At 41.8% G+C, this 17,813-nt stretch overlaps 1 protein-coding gene across 16 annotated transcripts in view; it reads left to right on the top strand.

Annotated features, from left to right (window-relative positions):
* LOC118101418 (ELKS/Rab6-interacting/CAST family member 1) overlaps positions 1-17,813 on the top strand; it is a 130,564-nt gene that overhangs the window by 27,453 nt on the left and 85,298 nt on the right. For 6 of the 16 annotated variants that reach the window (XR_004694537.2, XR_004694536.2, XM_035147173.2 and 3 more), the window contains exons 7-14: positions 2,127-2,201; positions 2,373-2,528; positions 4,953-5,120; positions 5,197-5,364; positions 8,234-8,371; positions 10,287-10,427; positions 12,637-12,777; positions 14,954-15,147. Coding sequence is in view for 11 of the 16 variants with exons in the window: in XM_035147173.2 (XP_035003064.1) it covers positions 2,127-2,201; positions 2,373-2,528; positions 4,953-5,120; positions 5,197-5,364; positions 8,234-8,371; positions 10,287-10,427; positions 12,637-12,777; positions 14,954-15,147 (1,181 nt within the window). In the remaining 5 variants the exon portion in view is untranslated. Of the gene's footprint in view, positions 1-2,126; positions 2,202-2,372; positions 2,529-3,258; positions 3,352-4,952; positions 5,121-5,196; positions 5,365-8,233; positions 8,372-10,286; positions 10,428-12,636; positions 12,778-14,953; positions 15,148-15,649; positions 15,761-17,813 lie in introns of all 16 variants that reach the window. The other 10 variants (XR_004694533.2, XR_004694534.2, XM_047338641.1 and 7 more) reach the window with 3 other exon arrangements.

Genomic DNA, 17,813 nt, shown 5'->3' with positions numbered 1-17,813 from the left:
GACAAACCTTTTAATTATAGTTTAATTATTTCAAACAGTACAAAATTATATACTCTATTACCTCCGTCACACTTTCAACTTATTATTTTTTTTTAAAGTGAAATGTTTGGGCGTCATTCATAGTGTGTTGTAGTTAAGCGATACAGATATTAGAATAAATGACAACAAACAAGACCCTAGGGAACCGTCTACAAACACCTCGTTCAGAATTTATCTGAGTACACTCAGCTTGACTGTGGGAAAGACTACAGATACATTCTGAGATTACAATATCCCTTCATATCTGTCGTAATTAACATAGGTCTTAATTTTCATTCATCAGTAAATGTAATGTGTTTAAACCTGCAGGAACCCTTATTTCTGTCTATGCAGATGCAAATAAGACTGTTTTAACTCTTGATTTTAGTGATGAAATACATTATAACATAACACTGTATGTGTGATGATAAGGATTGTCTTTAAATAGTTTCTATTCAGACAAAACTGTAAAGCAAAGAACCACTAGGTTGACAAACGTTTCAGTTCACAAGTTCATAAATCAGCTCCAAATGCACCATGGACAACGGCTGAGAAATGTGCATAAACACACCTACACAAGTGATGCATCATTATAGTTGCTTCTCATTGCATCAGAGTTTCTTTTATTTTGACAGAGATGGTGTTAATTACAAAACAGAGACTCAGGAAAAGAAAAATCTGACTTTTTTGCTTCCACACTTGGCTCCATCTTTTCTGCTTTTACCTCCGACACTGTAGAGGAAATGATCGTCAAATCTTTGTGTGTGTGTGTGTGTGTGTGTGTGTGTGTGTGTGTGTGTGTGTGTGTGTGTGTGTGTGTGTGTGTGTGTGTGTGTGTGTGTGTGTGTGTGTGTGTGTGTGTGTGTGTGTGTGTGCGCGCGCACTCATGAGTTTTTATACTATTGCCTAAAGCCACTCGCACCCTAGCGTTCCTTTCACATACGTGTGTTTCTATGCTTCCCGGCTCCTGCATTAGCTTTGTCAGCCTCTCACTGAGTTTCCTCCAAAGAAAAGCAGTGATGCATACACTGCTGCGTCCTCCCCTCTGCTTTCATTCCCTCCCTCTCTCGCCCTCTTTCTCCCTGTCCCTTTTTTCCCTTTTTGTGTCACTACATCCACTACACTCCCCCTTCTTTACTCTCTCTTCATTTGACTAGTGAGTTGTGAACCACAGCCAGGCAGACACATCACCCCTGCGTGTAGCTCAGTAAATTAGCTTAGTTCAAATTTTTATTGAATTGTGATTTAAGTTATATAATATTTTATGAGAGGTTTCTGCTGCTGAAGGAGACTAAAGCTGCCATCTTATGGTTTTATTTTCTACTTTTTTGAGCCATATCGCTAAAACTCCTATTTTGAATTAGTATTCTTTTAATTCAATTAGTATTTTTTAGCTTCTACTACATTTTAGAATTGATTTGAAGCTAAAAGCTTTGAAGCTGGGACCTACTTTTTTGAATTAGCCTCATTTCAGGCCATCAGATTGGATCATTCATTCAGATTTTTGGCTGAAACGGTCTCTGTCAGCTTCTTTGGTGGCTCGTCTCACTGTTTGAAGGATGTGGGACGGACGCATTGACCCGAGGAGGCTAAAGGCCAGCGCCTCCGCGAGAGGGAAACATCGCATTCCCGCCTCTCCCTCCATCGCGCTCTCTCCCTCTTTTCCCGTTTCTCCCTCCATCTCCATCCCGCCACCTTTCCACGTGTCACCCCCCTTCCAGCCATGCCCTCCTTTCTCTCCTTCGCGTCATCACCCACTCCGCTCCTCTCCCTCCTTCCCAGCACCTTCCCCTCCTTCCCATCGCCACCTCTTCCATCCCGTTGTCCGGCCCTCCTCTTGCTCCCCTCACCATCCCTATTTTGTCGTTGCCTCCTCTGTCCATCCTTCCCTCCAGCACTCGTTCCCTGCTCCTGCTCCACGTCCCACACCCACTGTCCAGCCCTCCCTCCATCCCTTCCCACCAGGTGTTGTCGCCTCCTGTCCCGGTACAAGACCTTCTTCCCCCTTACTTCACCCCTCGCTCCATCCCTCTCTCCACCCCTCTCTCCATCCCTCCGTGTCTCTCTCTCCGTCTTCTCCTGACCATCGCGGTGTGTGTGTCCCTCAGGAGCTGCACAGGAGATATGAAGCAGCTCCAGAGTCGACGAAGACCAAGGCCCTGCAGACAGTCATCGAGATGAAGGTAAATATTGGATGATAATTATTTGTGTCTGTGCTTTATATCAAAATCAGCAATAATAATAGAAGCTTTACTTTTTAAGAATATTTAAATTCTTTCAAACAGTGCAAAAATAAATTGAAAATGAAATAACAAGTAAATAGAACACGAGTTAACGCGTGGATGTCCTGGCAGGATGCAAAGATCAGCTCGATGGAGCGTGGCTTGAGGGAGCTGGAGGAGGAGGTGAACATGCTCAAGTCCAACGGAGCTCTGAGCAGCGAGGAAAGGGAGGAGGAGATCAAACAGATGGAGGTCTACAGATCCCACTCCAAGTTCATGAAGAACAAGGTGATAAACACACACACACACACACACACACACACACACACACAGAGACACTCAGACATGCACTGCACACATATCTGCTTGTCTAATCATTTTTTCTCCTTGTGTTGTAAAAAATTGTTGGAATCTCTGAGTTGCTGGAAAAATAACTGCTCGTCTTTCCTTTACTATTGACGGGAACAGCTTTAGTGTCAGGATGGCAAATTGCTTCCATGGGAGCCGTACTCATTATAACAAACCAGCACTTCTGTCATGTGGGGAGTCGAGTATGTTTGGAAATTCAGTAGATTGTCTTTCTCCATCAGCTGTTTGAGATGAAGTGAGGTGTTTTAGTTTCTGCCGTTTTTTCTATCTCACGTCAGTAACAAAGAAATGTTCACCTCTTCCTTATCTTCCTAGAGGTTTTTAGATGACAGCTTTACCTCTTTGGTTTAGAGGTTCGGACACGACCAGCCTGTTTGCCTTCTTGTGATTTATTAGTGAAGAGAAACTAATGGAATAATACAACTGCTGACTGGTTCAAGTGTAAGGACCAGTAAGATTACTTCGGTGCACATAACAGTGAAACAGTATTGTTAAGAGTTTATTCTCATTATCACTGTATTCAAATCCTTAATCACTGTTTCCCTGAATTATGTCTGCATGTGAGGTGCTTGAATATGCTGTTGAGTGGTTCGTGAGTCAGTGGCTTCTGATATGTTGTGGTCATGGTGACGCCCTCCTCTCCTGTCAGGTTGAGCAGCTGAAGGAGGAACTAAATCACAGCCAATCAGAGAAGGAGGAGCTAAAACAACGAGCCAATGAGCATCAACGGGAGGTGTCTGCAGTAAGAGACACACCTCTGTGTCTGTTTGCTAGATCTTTATTTCTTTTCTCTTTCTTCCTTTCATTCTTCCTTTCTTTCAGGTTGTCTGTCTAATGGCTGCTGCTTGAGTAGAATCCCAGTAGTGTTCAGACAACAGCCACTATAACTCTCAAATGTCATTCATGCTAATCGGCTAAAGATTTATTTTCATTTTCGGATTTTGAGAGCATCGTGGGAAATGATCCCAAGCTATAATCACATTATTTGTGGAGGCAGCACTGCCATTCAAATGTTCCAACTTGATCAGCACCCATGAAAGAACAACAACAAACGCCTACAGTCAACTCTGTGACCTGAAAGCAACACTGTCACTTTTACTGAGCAGCAGCACCCTCTGCAGCCACATGTGGAGATTAATTCTGCTGGGTTTCATGTCCGAGCGATTTTAAAAGTTTCCTTGATTTAAAATTGGAGATAAATGCTGCTTTTTAATGACGTCTACGTCTTTTTAACTGATCTATAGTTCAGCATTTCTCTTGAACTTGCTGCACCTGATTCCGACAAGTTAAGCTGTAACTACCCCATCATCCCATCATAGAGAAAGAACCAACGTTGAGAGTGAGGAGGGGGAATGAAAGTGTTCTCTCGAGCGACCTTCCCATTCTGTTGGTGACCAATGGCTTTTGACAGTAATAGTTGTTTCTAGCCGTCTGAGCCGCACAATTACAGACCTGAAGCTCAGAGTCCAGCTGTGCTACACTGTGCGTATCTCTAACCTGCTTGTTTTTCTCCTCGCATGTGGTTTCTCTCTCAGCTCGTGGCTGGGATCACTTTTCTGAGGCATTCAAAGTTTTTATAGGATCAACTTTTCTGTGGGGGTTTGGGTCAATTCTTTTTTTTTTTTTAATGTCAAGTTGAATTCATTCTCAAATGTCACTCCCAGTCACCTGGGCCAAAGGAACTTTGGTTCCTCACCCATGAAAATTAAACAGTAGTCATGTGTTTTCTTTCTTAATAATCTCAGGCTTACTGTAAGAAATGACCCTAACCCACTGCTACAAATACAGAGAGAAGGAGTTTAATACTGGCCTGACTTCCATGCGTGTCTAACTGTTAAACAAACAAGGCTATCCTAGAAGTCCTAGAAGTGTCAAGATTATATTTGATCAAACTCGCAGCTTTACGTGTGTAATCGGACACAGTGCTCTTTATAGAAGGCCACTCACACACTGTGTATACTGCACAGAACACTAGTGTTACTTTCTTTTTAAAAATATTTTTATATGGACGTAGTAAGATCAATGGCAACCATTTTCTCTTTTGAAGGAACGATCAGGCTCTTGCTGTAAAGATGTAAATGTTCTTGGCTGACTTCTTGGCTGACTTCTTCCCGTCAGTTCTGTGCACTGCTTATTCTTCTTTTACAGACTACAATGGAGTTATGAACAATGTCTAAAAACCTTAACACGCATCGTAGAATGAGTGCTCTCTGCTCACTTGGTGAAGCTTGTAGTGGATTTTAATATATATAAGCAAGTTATCCTCTCTAATACATACTCATAACTGGTCTCTCATCTTTCTATCCCACACCTGTGTCTTCATGTCGTGTGTGTGTTTCTCAGATGGAGCAGGCGAAGCAGGATCTGAGTCGTAAGGACAGCGAGCTGCTGGGTTTCAGGACCAAACTGGAGACACTGAACAACCAGTTTTCAGACAGCAAGCAACACGTGGACGTTCTCAAAGAGTCCCTCACTGCCAAAGAACAGAGAGCCGCCATACTGCAGACCGAGGTCAATTATCACACAACAACACTACATGTGATGGCACCATAGACTTTATTTTCACCGACTGTGTTTGTGCACACAGGTGGATGCCCTGCGTCTCCGCCAGGAAGAAAAGGAATCATTCCTGTCCAAAAAGAGTCAGCAGATATCAGCGCTGACCGACGAGAAGAGCACTCAGCAAGGAGAGATCACCGACCTCAAGGACATGCTGGACGTCAAGGAACGCAAAGTTAACGTGCTGCAGAAGAAGGTAGGAAAATCAATGCCACTGGAAGAATTAGGTTGAAATCAGTTTCTTTTCCTAGAAAGACCTCATCTATACTGTCTATTCAAACTGATTATGTAGCAATATTGACAGCAATAGTCGAAAAAGGCCTTATCTAAAATATTGTGGGTTATTATTAGTGAAATCCATTTTAGAAGAGTCATGGAGACACAGTGACAGAGACATTCTCTCAAATTTTTACTGATAAAAATCTGCTCGCGTTGAGATATAATGTTGTCATGTATCAGTTTAGCCACTAGATGGGGGTGTAGGACTGTTTTAGATCAGGAGCTACAGGCGCACAGACAGGTGAGCAGACAGACAGAGGGACACATCATATTCACAGACAGGTACTGTGGGTGAACAGGAAACCAGGTTTACAGCTGTTTTCTGTATATTTTGGACATTTTTAAGTATTTAAGAGTATCTCTGTGTTAACGCTGTGACATAGAAGATACAGGAGTGTCGAGGCTATGAAGGCGTGGACGGATGGAGGGGCAGGAAGGACTCTGGCAGTTATTTAGACAGTAACACAACAAGTTAAATACAGTATATTTGTATATGTATACAAGGTTAAATTCTACCATGGCCAGCCTTTTGTGTTTTTCTAGCTCCATCCCTCCATCTTTTTGCTGCCCCACCACTTTTCCCTACTTGGGAAATTCTTTTTTTTTTAAATGTAGACAGAGAGGGCAGAGGTAATTAATAGAGACAATCAAGTAGACATAAAGCAAGAGAGGGAGGGGGAGGAGAGAGACAGAGTCAGTTTGAAATCAGATGCATACTAATGAGTTCCTCTTGTTCAATAAATGATGACCTCTGGCGTCTTCAAATACAGCTCAAGTACAGAATACGGCCCAGTGTCTGCGAGCGAGACAGACTCCTCCTTTATTTGGTCTGCACTTGTGATTCTCTCATTTCTCTTTTTCCATGTGGATACAAAATTAAGAATATCTCCTTTTTGTTTCCAATTTGTCCACTTTTCTTCTTCCTCTTGTCATCGTCCCTCCTTGGGGGTTTCATCCGTCACTCTTTGTTAGGAAAGTGAAGGAAATTACCTGAGACTGTTAACGTCCCATCATCCTCTTTGTCTTTGTCTTTGTTATTTTTCTGCTTTATGTGAGGAGCGTGGTGATGTAGATGAAGAGAGGCGTCGGCCAGATACTGATTTGTTACCGTATTCCAGTTAATTATCACACATGATATTTGGGACTGAAATAGGACCAGACAGACAGTGTAAGTGTGTGAATGTGTGTGTGTGGCATGAGTGTGTGCACCAGCCATCCAGCGGTTGTCAGTTCCAGGAAGTGCAGACACGATCAAAGCTTCTCACTGGCTCGTGTGTGTGTGTGTGTGTGTGTGTGTGTGTGTGTGTGTGTGTGTGTGTGTGTGTGTGTGTGTGTGTGTGTGTGTGTGTGTGTGTGTGTGTGTGTGTGTGTGTGTGTGTGTGTGTGTGTGTGTGTGTGTGTGTGTGGTGTCAGTCAAGCTGTCAGGTCAATAGATTAATGAGGTGCTCGAAATGTTTTACCGTATGAGCACACACACACACACACTCTCCGTGGTACTGTAAATGTGTGCGTCTCTCCTGCAGTGGAGTCAAAGGTTGCATACCAATCTGACTTTCTTTTCTGTGACAGCTTGTCAATCGCTTGTCTTCCTCTCTCGTTGGCAAAAGAACAGCGGGATAGAAAAAGGCGAGAGAGGGAGAGGGAGAGGCAGAGTGACATTTTTTTGCAGTTTTACCACCCAACTTCCTCCATGATAACACATTACATAAGCATTCCACTTCTCTTTCTCTACTGAATTTATTATTTCTGGTACTTTTGTTCCAACCATCTTTTAATGAAGACCACAAAGTTGACATAACACCTTATCTTTGTCTGTGATCTCTCTCGCTCTCTCACACACATACACACACACACACACACACACACACACACACACACACACACACACACACACACACACACACACACACACACACATACACGCATGCACACACACACATGCACACACACTCAGAGCGAGTCCTTGAGGTATTTCTGCGTGTTTCTGTGTTTTAACTGAAAATTAATCTGCTACCAAATCGCTGCGAGAGGAAGTTGGAGGAGGAATGAAGAGCAGGGGGGAAGAGGTGGAAGTAGAGAGTGTGTATTTGGAGTAGAGGGGTTAAAGGTAGCAAAGCTTAGGGAGAAAGTTTATATTTGACAGCACAGCACCTCTCAGGCTTTTTCTTGTCTTGAAAATCTCCAGATAAAATCACATTAGAGCCCTTTTACATGAATCTGTTGCTTGTGTTCAGGACAGTGCAGATTGTGTGTTTGTTTTTTGAACAGAGGAGTAATTTGCCGTAGAATCAGTTTAAAAGAGGATGTATTGGAAATTCAGACCACGGTGTTGATAAAACTTATATGTTTTATTATTATCTTTAAATACAATGTCCTGTTGTTTGTGTGTACAGTTATTAACTGTCAGATACACTCTCTTACAGTCTGTTAAGTCATCATGTGGAAGATTATTGCTTTTGGACTAACCGCTAATTTTATATACGTATCTAGAATGGCACTCAGTAGACTGCATACCTCTGCCAAGGCTCACATTTCCCCTTATGGACCCACATTTCTATTGACAGATCCAGATTTTAATTAGGATCTGCACCAAATTGCACACACTCATAAATATTAGTCCCCTAAACATGCCTGGTTGTTTTCATCAAGATCCATGAAATATGATCTGAAAAATTTAAGGAAAATGTTGATAAATTCTCGCAATTCTCGCAATGAAAGTGAAAAAGAATTATTAATCTAAACAAATTACTCTGTTGATGAGTATTTGTCTCCTTTTGTCTGTGCAGATAGAAAACCTCCTGGATCAGCTGAGGGATAAAGAGAAACAGCTGGCCGGCCTCAAAGACAGAGTCAAGTCTTTACAGACGGACACGTCCAACACCGACACAGCACTGGGAACACTGGAGGAGGCTCTGGCCGAGAAGGTACACACACACACACACACACACACACACACACACACACACACACACACACACACACACACACACACACACACACACACACACACACACACACACAACCACACACAACCACACACACATGTTGCTGGTCAACCTCAGGTCAACTCCTGAGCAATTTTAATACATCAATAAAACCACTGTGAGCAAACCTGCCCACCTCCCACACAATGTTCAAATGACTCTGGATGAATGGAAATGAACCAATAATCACATTGGCTGTTTCCATTCACTGCCTATATTTAAAAAAAGTCTCAAACAGCCATGCCATTTATCATTGTTTAGGCCTAAGCATTCAGGTGCCACAGTCATGAAACAGTCACCTTAACATGGGAATTGAACCAGCAACCGCCTGTGTTTAATGATTCTTCTGGCTGCTCCATGTGAGGATTCTTGACCCCGTTTCTGGGAAACCAACGTTTACACCAGCAGAAGTGTTAAATGAGGATATATATTTTTCTCTCTTCAGCTCGATTATGTTACCAGCTTCATCTCCTTCATCGCACTTGCACACACACAGGAAACCGGGCTATTAATTGTCCGGTGACTAATATTCAGGGTGTCCGCGAGATGTGTGAGTGTTGGCAGGAGGACGCGGCCGACAGCTCCCGCCTCACTCAAAGGACTTTTACAAGCTTTTCTTTCCCTCCTTGATTTTCATTGTTCTGGTGCTTGTGGACATATCTCCTTCTTTTTCTCCATTTTTCTTACCTCTCCATCCTTCTCTTCCTCTCACATTAATTGTTCTCCTTTGTGATATATAATGTAAATACATGTTTTTAGTTTTTTCTGTCCGTCCGTCCATCCCCTTCTTTTGAACAAGAATTTTGTTCAAATTCTGACCAGTTTTCACTCGGACTCAAAGATTAATCGATTCAATTTCAGTGGTCAAAAGTCATGGTGACCTCATGTGAGTCTGGAAAATAAATGCATGCATACTGAAATAGCACTGAGTGGTGGGGGCATACACCCGCAGGGCAGTAATTCCAGTTATCCCATGTCATGCTTCAATTTTATGCTCAACACTCAACACCCTGTTTGTGTTTTATGCTATTTAAGTTCATTGTTATATATTATCATTGCATACTGTATAAATAACCTGTAAGTCATTAAATATGAGTGTTCTTTAAAATATGAACATTATGATTTATATGTTGTTTTAAACCAGAACAAATGAAATCTAATTAGAATTTGCTTGTTTGATGTATTTCAAGTCCAACTTATACCGTTGGTCACACACACACACACACACACACACACACACACATAATTCTGTGAGAACTGACAATGACGTAACGCTCTCCCTCGCCACTGACACTTAATCTTATCACAATCTACACGTCTCACCTAAATTCTTACATAAACCATAAAACCTAATTAAATGTCCTCACGGCCTAAAAATGTCCACAAGACTCAAATCCATCCTCGCAAAGATGGAGGTTCACACAGAACAGCCTGTGCACTCTCTGGGTTTGTCTGTGTGTGAACTTTTGTACTTTTCCTTGAACCGGCCGCTGTGTTGTTCTATAGCTGGAGAGCCTCTATAGTGTTTTAGTGGTTGTGATTTTTACATCTCGTGCCAGGATGTATTACGTGTCTAAAATCACTGTTGGCTGTTAGATCCTGTCAAAGCTGCCATGTGCATAAAGTTTAATGTGACTGTTATTGGTATAGAAACTTGATATTGAGTGACTGTGAGTGACTGTTGGAGTGGAAGAGGTGATTTTTAATTCTCTGTGCGCTTCTCTCTTTCCATCACTCCTACTAATTTACCTTTTTCTCTCCCCTTCTTTCCTCTTTTGACTCTTTCTCTTTCCTGTCCTTTTAACTCTCATCCCTCCTTCATCCTCTCCTCTTCCTCGTCCCTCGCTGAGTTCAGGAGCGAATCATCGAGCGCTTGAAGGAGCAGCGGGAGAGGGAGGAGAGAGAAAAGGGAGATGAGATAGAGTCCAGCAAGAAGGAGCTGAAGGAGTTGAGGGAGAAGGTTTCCCAGCTGCAGGCTGACCTGGCTGACCGTGAGGTAGAAGACACACAAACACACACACACACACACACACACACACACACACACACACACACACACACACACACACATCCATATCTGTGCTATAAGTTAGAAAAACACACACACTCCTTCTCTGTGTCTCTGTCAAGAAAAACACAGTTGAGCTATCACTGTAGAACAGACCTTGAATCCTCCCAGGGTCCTCGTGCTGAAGGACAACAACGATAAAACATTCACGTCTCCTTGACAACAATATGCAAAACCCCACAACCAATGAAAACAGTGATGGGAGCTGAATTGTTCTTGTTGTGACCCACATGATTCATACAAAACAACGGAGCAGAGGCAGAGAATGACAAAGCATTTTCAGAGGCTGTGTTCTCTCTATTCACTGTGCAGCAGTTGGACTGCATAATTAACCACTGCAGGAAAAACAACATTTAGCAAAACTGGATTTTATCTGAAATTTATTTTAGCTCTATTTCTCTCAGGAGAGATAAGCAAGTGTAAGCCCAGTGTTAAGAATTCTATATTTTTTTTGTCCACACTACCCTGCATCATGCAAAAGAAGAGCCACGTTTCAAACAAGTACCAAATCTCAACGACCTTAGTTTACCTACATTACAGTTTTTCATAAAATCTCTATAAACTGAAAATAGCTTCAACAGTCAGTGACATCTAACTAGAAGTCCATCTGACCAATCACAAGGCCTGTTCCTTGTTCTTGATTGTACATGCTCCCTTTCATCAAATCGGTTCCAATTCACTTTTTACGTGTTGTTTAGTGTCAAGTGGAGATGTAATAAGTCCCATTACCGACAAACGCAGACATACACACCAGAGTGTGGTTTGCTTGGAATTTTCTTTCCGAACCCGACCGAGCCAGAGAGGAAATTAGCCACGCCCAACCGCAACCCGGCAGGTATTCTGTTCTTTGTGTCCGAACCTCACCCGAGCCTGCTGTTTTCCCCAATTACAGGCATCAAAAAATCCAGTAGATAGCCCAGCCAACACGACCGAACCCGACCCTAACCAGAGGATAATTTCTGGCCCCACTCACCAGGTCCCGACGGGCTCGGGTCGGGTATCCACACTCTAATACAGTTACATGCTTAAGGAAAACTATCTTCAGATGTGTGGAGACCAAAAAAATTACATTATATCACATAACTTGTGTTTTCAGGTACATTTTGTGTTATGAGAAGGAACAGTTTGACATTTTGGAAGATAAAATTACTTCAATCACTGTCATGCGGAGAATTAGATGAGAAGTTGAATACCACTGTTGTTACTGTATCAATATATGTAGCTATAGACAGGAAGGTGGTCCCCACATAAGCACAAGTTTTTTTAACCACTCTCGCTATTTTCAGTCTTTATGCTAAGCTAAGCTAACACCTGCTGGCTGCAGCTTCTTAAAATGCACATACTGGAAAAAAAGATTTTTGCTTTGTCATTATTGGGTCATAAAACCTGTTTCTCTGCCATTATTTCAGTTCAGAAATACATGTTGAAACTTAGGCAGAAAACAAGCATTCCTCTCCGCGCTGCTAAACACAGATGTGGGGTTTTGTCTGACAACTGCAATATATATGGCTACCTAAATATAATCAGAGTTAGCAGCGAGGTCCCTCTGACCAAAGCCCAGTCAAACATGATGATCCCTAGTCTGGAGTTGGTATTGTCAGTCAAGGGTAAAATTACATGTCTGAGCGTCGGCCCTTCTGGTCCTGCTGGTTTCTGATTCACTGCCCCTACCAAAAGAGGAAAAGACCAGAAAAGAAAGGGAGTGAGAGACTTCACGGATGGAGGGATTGAGCTGGAAGAGTGAGAGAGGAGACAGGTCATGGGAAAAGGTTTTGGAGAACAAGGTACAGAGACAGTATCCTGACTGTGTAGGGAGAACTTCACGGATAACTCCAGTTTCTTAACGCTTTGATTTAGTTTTTATCATAGTAGATGTGATTTTTATTATAACATTGAAAAAATCTCCTTAAACAACATTTAGGTTTGCAGGTAAATTTCCTGGTTCAACTTTGACTTTGTTGATCAACATTTTAAACATAAGCCATAAGCACAAGAAAATACAAATAAAAATAAGACCAAGGTTGGAATAAACCACTGTTGTCCTATAATGGGGATTAGTGCCAACACTGCTGCTGCCCCTAGTGTTCAGTAGTAAGAGGTTTGCGGTGTTCACTCCATTACTCCTCTCCCTTTTCAGACATCTGTGTTGGACCTGAAGGAGAAGGCATCTTCTTTGGCTTCCTCCACCCTGAAGAAGGACAGCAGGCTGAAGAGTCTGGAGATCAGTCTGGATCAGAAGAGAGAGGAGTGTGTCAAACTAGAGAACCATCTGAAAAAGGTTAGAGAAGACCATAACTCAAGGGAAATACCTGGTTAATCATGTAATTATAAAAACATAAAAAACAAGATGCACTCACAGAGGTCATTAGAGATTTTTAGCACATGTTTTAGGCAACCTTCGGAGCAAAAACACATTGACTGAATTGCCGAAAACGATGCTCAATGATGGCCATGATGGTTCAATTAAACATCGCTCATCATGCAAATCTCTGTGGTGAAGAAAGCGCCGTGCAGACAGAAACACAACTGAATCGAAGTGGACAGTTTTACACTTAAGAACCTCTAATCTCACTTTTCTTTCTCCCCTCAATTGTTTTCCCGTAACTTTTTTCCAAGCACAGCAGTCATCTCTCTCACTGCTGTGCGTGCCTGTGTGTGCGTGAGGGCATTTGTGTCTCTGTGTGTGTGTGTGTGTGTGTGTGTGTGTGTGTGTGGTGAATGTGTGTTTTCATATCACATATTCTCTCCCACAGCAGCCCATAAAATGGTGTGTGTGATGGCTTGCTGACAGCGTTACAGTCATTTTCACAGAGTAGAGAAGACAGCACCACCACCACACCCTGAATTTGTATGTATGTGTGTGTGTGTGTGTGTGTGTGTGTGTGTGTGTGTGTGTGTGTGTGTGTGTGTGTGTGTGTGTGTGTGTGTGTGTGTGTGTGTGTGTGTGTGTGTGTGTGTGTGTGTGTGTGTGTGTGTGTTACAGAGAGAGAGTGAGAATGTGTATGAAGGCGTCAGTGAATTTCTGCTGTTTCTCTCATTTTATCCAAGTTGATTTCTTAGTCTCTTTCTGTTGCCATGGATGGGAAAAGAAGACAGAGGACTTATGCTTGTGTGTGCAAACTGATTGACATTGTGTATGTGACATTGTCTGTGATGTTCCTTTTTTCCCTTTTCTTATTTATCTTTCGCTCCTTCTCGGTTCTCCTCCACCCAGATCTCCTTACAGTATCGTCAGACACCCAAACATTTCCTCTCCACAAAAAAGACCTGTAAAAACTGTTGTGCACTTCCAAAACTAATAGGGTTTATTCATTGCAGGACCAAGACATGTGCGCACACACACACACACACACACACACAACACACACACACACACACACACACACACACACACACAGACACAGTCACTCTGTCCCAAGAGCAACATTTGCTTCTGGGAAACACACACAGCTGTTCTAACCTCTAAGCTGGTTATAACTCGTTTTTGTTTTATTTAATTTCTTTATTTTTCTTCTTAAGAAACCAATTATGTTTAATTTTTGTTTACTCGTGTTTTAATCTTTGTACAAATCAACATCATGGGAGTTTGCATGGTGTGTTCATTCATAAACAAATCATCAGTGAGCCAACATAAGATACTTTCACTGAATAAACACATTTATAACTCAATACATCAGTCCATTCCTTTTGACTGTGTACCATCAAAACTATTTGCATCCCTTTGTTTAGTGCTAATTATCATATGTTACCATGCTCACACACTCTACTAAGAAGGTGAACATACCAAACGGTAACTGCTTAACATGCCCCCTAGCTTCTTTACCTGCTAGCATGTTAAAATTGTCGCTGTAAGCATGCTGATTAGCTTTTAGCCCAAAGGTCCATCGTCAGTAGCCTCCAGCCTCACAACCGCGGCTGCAGACTCTGCCGTGTTGTTTACTCGTTTTTACTGGAAAATGTGCTCATTGGTTTGTTTCACTATAATTTTATTCCTTCACCTATTAAAATTGTAAATTAAAACAAATTAATACATGTATTTTTAATTAGAAACAAAGGAGCCCTAAATGTGTACATAATCCTTGAAATTCCTGCGTGCTTCATAAATACTCTTTGTTTGTATTAGCCAGGCTTGTTATTAAACACCTTAATTTCATTTAACTGCTTGAACTACCCTTTTAATGTAAAGCACATTGAGCTGCATTTTATCCAATAAAAAGTGCTATTAAATAGAGTTTAATATTTTATAACTGTTGAGGCCACATTTTGTTAAAACTGGTGTGTGATTATAAACGGATTCCTCAGCAAAGTCACTTTCATCAAATCCACATCTGTAACACACATTCATATTGGCTCATTCCTCTTCAGTGTGAACTTATTGCCTTCATCAAGTTGTCGGCCACCTCGTTTTGAAAGCTAACACTCGGTTTATTTTTAATATTTAATTTCTTTTCCAGGCGCAGAGTTCAGCGACGGAGTCAAAGGGTAGCACTGAACTCTCTGAGCGCATCTCCTGCCTGGAGCAGGAAGTGACCCGGCACAAGGAGGATGCCGGGAAGGCCCAGACCGAGGTGGAGCGGCTGCTGGAGATCCTGAGGGAGATGGAGAATGAAAAGAATGACAAGGAGAAAAAGATCCACGAACTGGAGAGGTGAGGATGAATTGAAAGGGAGGGGGATGGAGAATTCGAAGAGAAAAATCCTTAAAAAACTGAATTTCAATGTTCCTGCATCACTGTACATCCTCTATTAACCAAAGTCAATACAGAGAAACCAAGGCTGTCTTCACTTATTAAAATAGTTATTAATGCAGGAAAAGGCTCTGCTCTGTTGTCCATTTTCCATTCAATTTCAGGCAACATACTGTTGGTAATCCTTCCTAAATTACTAATCCTTTAGTTTTCTCTTGTTCTCACCCTTTTCTCTCCCTTGTTTCTTCCCCTTACTCCTTCAATTCCCACTTAATTTATTCTGTCATCACTCATCTCTTATTATATTCCTCATTTTACCTTATTCATGTGTGTGCACGCATAAATGAATGTATGCATACATGTGATTGTGCATCTGCGTGAGTGGGTTTTTGTTTGTTTGTTTGTGTGTGTGTGTGTGTGTGTGTGTGTGTTTGTTTGTGTCTGCGTGCCCATCCCACCTCAGAAATCCCTCTGCTTCTCATCTGTGGCGTTCTCAGCAGTCGCGAAAACAGGCCCCCGCCTCCGCTGCGTCTCAGCAGCCTAAGGGGGGGCTGGTGTGGGACTACCTGGGCACGTGAGTGGCTGGCGGCCCTGTCAGTCAGATAGACCGATGCACGGCACAACTCACTTTGCTTGTCAGAGGGCGGGATATGAAAGCACTATGATAACAAGCACTCCCATGTGGAAAAGCTTCTGTAATGAAACACTTTGTAAGTCCTTCAAAAGTGAATTGTGGTGAACTGTTTTGTTCAAAGTACCTCGAGTATCCAGCAGCACAGGAACACGCGCTGCCATCTTAGATGAAGTACATGAAGGAAATTAGAATATTGTCTGACAGCCTCTAACTAGTATAGTCACATTGTAGTTATTCATCAACTTAGATGTTAATAATAAAATCATCACTGTTACAAGCCTGTTCTAAAGTATTCTGCAAAGTAGAAATCCTTTAGAGTTGGAATGATAAGTCGTGTCAACTGCTGACGGAAATTCAAACAGTTATGAATCTTTTTTTTTTATTTTTGGAAAAGAAAAATGCTCAAATTTGCCACATATCTTTGAATTTTTGACGATAAATTGAATAAAAGAAGCAATTGGATGTCACCTTGAGCTCTGGGAAATTAAAAATGTTCCACTATTTTCTGAATTCTATAGATTTAATTAAACTCAGGCCTTTTTTAACTACTGTAGATATTGTTTGAATGGATATTATTCCCTCCAGTTTATAATGTTTTTCATTTACACGACCTTCGTTTTACAAGATGAGATCACAAAACCGACTGCAAACGCTGTAACAAGCGTGCTACAACCATGATCTGTCAAATAGGAGAGACGAAGGCTGTGGTCCAAGTAATATAGGGTAACGCAGACGCCTGTAAATGATGGCGATGTGGTGCAGTGATGCTAAATTTAGCTGCAAACTTGTAATTAGACCTCGCAGTGCAAACCGAACACAGAGAAACCGATATATGGTTTGTTGTTGTTGTTTGCTCATAACACAAAACAACAGTGGGCTTGCATGAAGTCCGTTTTTTAAAATCTGCACTTTGGACGGCGTTAAAATATCCATTTCAGTGACGAACGAGAGGCCCTAACACAGAGGTGTGGACAGGGTGTCAATCAGCACACTGAGAGATAATCAAAATAATTGTTAGTTGCCACCCTAAAACCCATTTTTTTTCACATTTGGACCTGTCAAGAGATTTCTCCTTTTCCACATGGGACCAAGCTGAGTATGTTCACTAATAATCACCATCAAAGAGTTGCAGCATTGGATCAGTATTCACTCAGCCTCCATTGTGGCTCACTTGGCCTGTTCGCTGATCGAAAAAAAAAATTCCCCGACAGATCATTAATCGGCGCGAGTTGTACTCTCTCACACGTCTGTGCCATCAGCAGAGGTTTTTGTCATCTGTTGTAGTTGCAGTGTGACGAGCCAAACTGCTGTGAAAAGTTTGTCAAATGAGGGCGAGGTTCGGCACCAGAGTCTTTGCTGTGCAGCCTGAAACTCTTTGAGCCTCTGCTCCTGTCAATGATGCAACTCTTTCATTTAGTGGCTCTGTTTTCACGCTTCACTTTTGTTTTACTTTCAGCTGCGGATGCTTGACTCGCAGAGTTTAACACGCTCTTTTTCTTTCATTAGGAGTCTGGACAATGAATTCACTGTATTTTTATTTTATTTTTTTCATATTAACAGCAATGATATGTTTGTTTCTAACTGATTTTCTACTTTCTGTGTGATTTTGAATCAACCTGTCCGTCTTTTGCTCTGTACGTCTGCTGATGGTCACTAAATCTCACTAATTAGCTCGTCTTAATCTCTCTTCTCTGTCAGTTTCTATCAGATTATGTGTCTGCCTGCATGTCTGCCTGCATTTACCTGTCTCCTTGAATATCTGTTTTACTCTGTCTGTCTGTGTGTCCTTTCATGAGCGTCTCTGTGTGGACTAAAAAAAAATCAACCTCTTGAACTAGTTTTTCAAATCGTGGCCAAGAGTTCAACAACAACATTAATAAGCAGTTTGAAGTTTACTCAAAGGTTAAGTTTGGTTGTGTTCTGGTAAACTTTGAGGGTTAGATGTGTGAGAGCGTTCTTTGGATATGAAGAAAAACTGGTCTGTCATTCTGTC

This window comes from Hippoglossus stenolepis, chromosome 22 (genome assembly GCF_022539355.2).
Source record: "Hippoglossus stenolepis isolate QCI-W04-F060 chromosome 22, HSTE1.2, whole genome shotgun sequence".
NCBI lineage: Eukaryota > Metazoa > Chordata > Actinopteri > Pleuronectiformes > Pleuronectidae > Hippoglossus > Hippoglossus stenolepis.
This window is presented reverse-complemented; position numbering and strand designations above follow the sequence as displayed.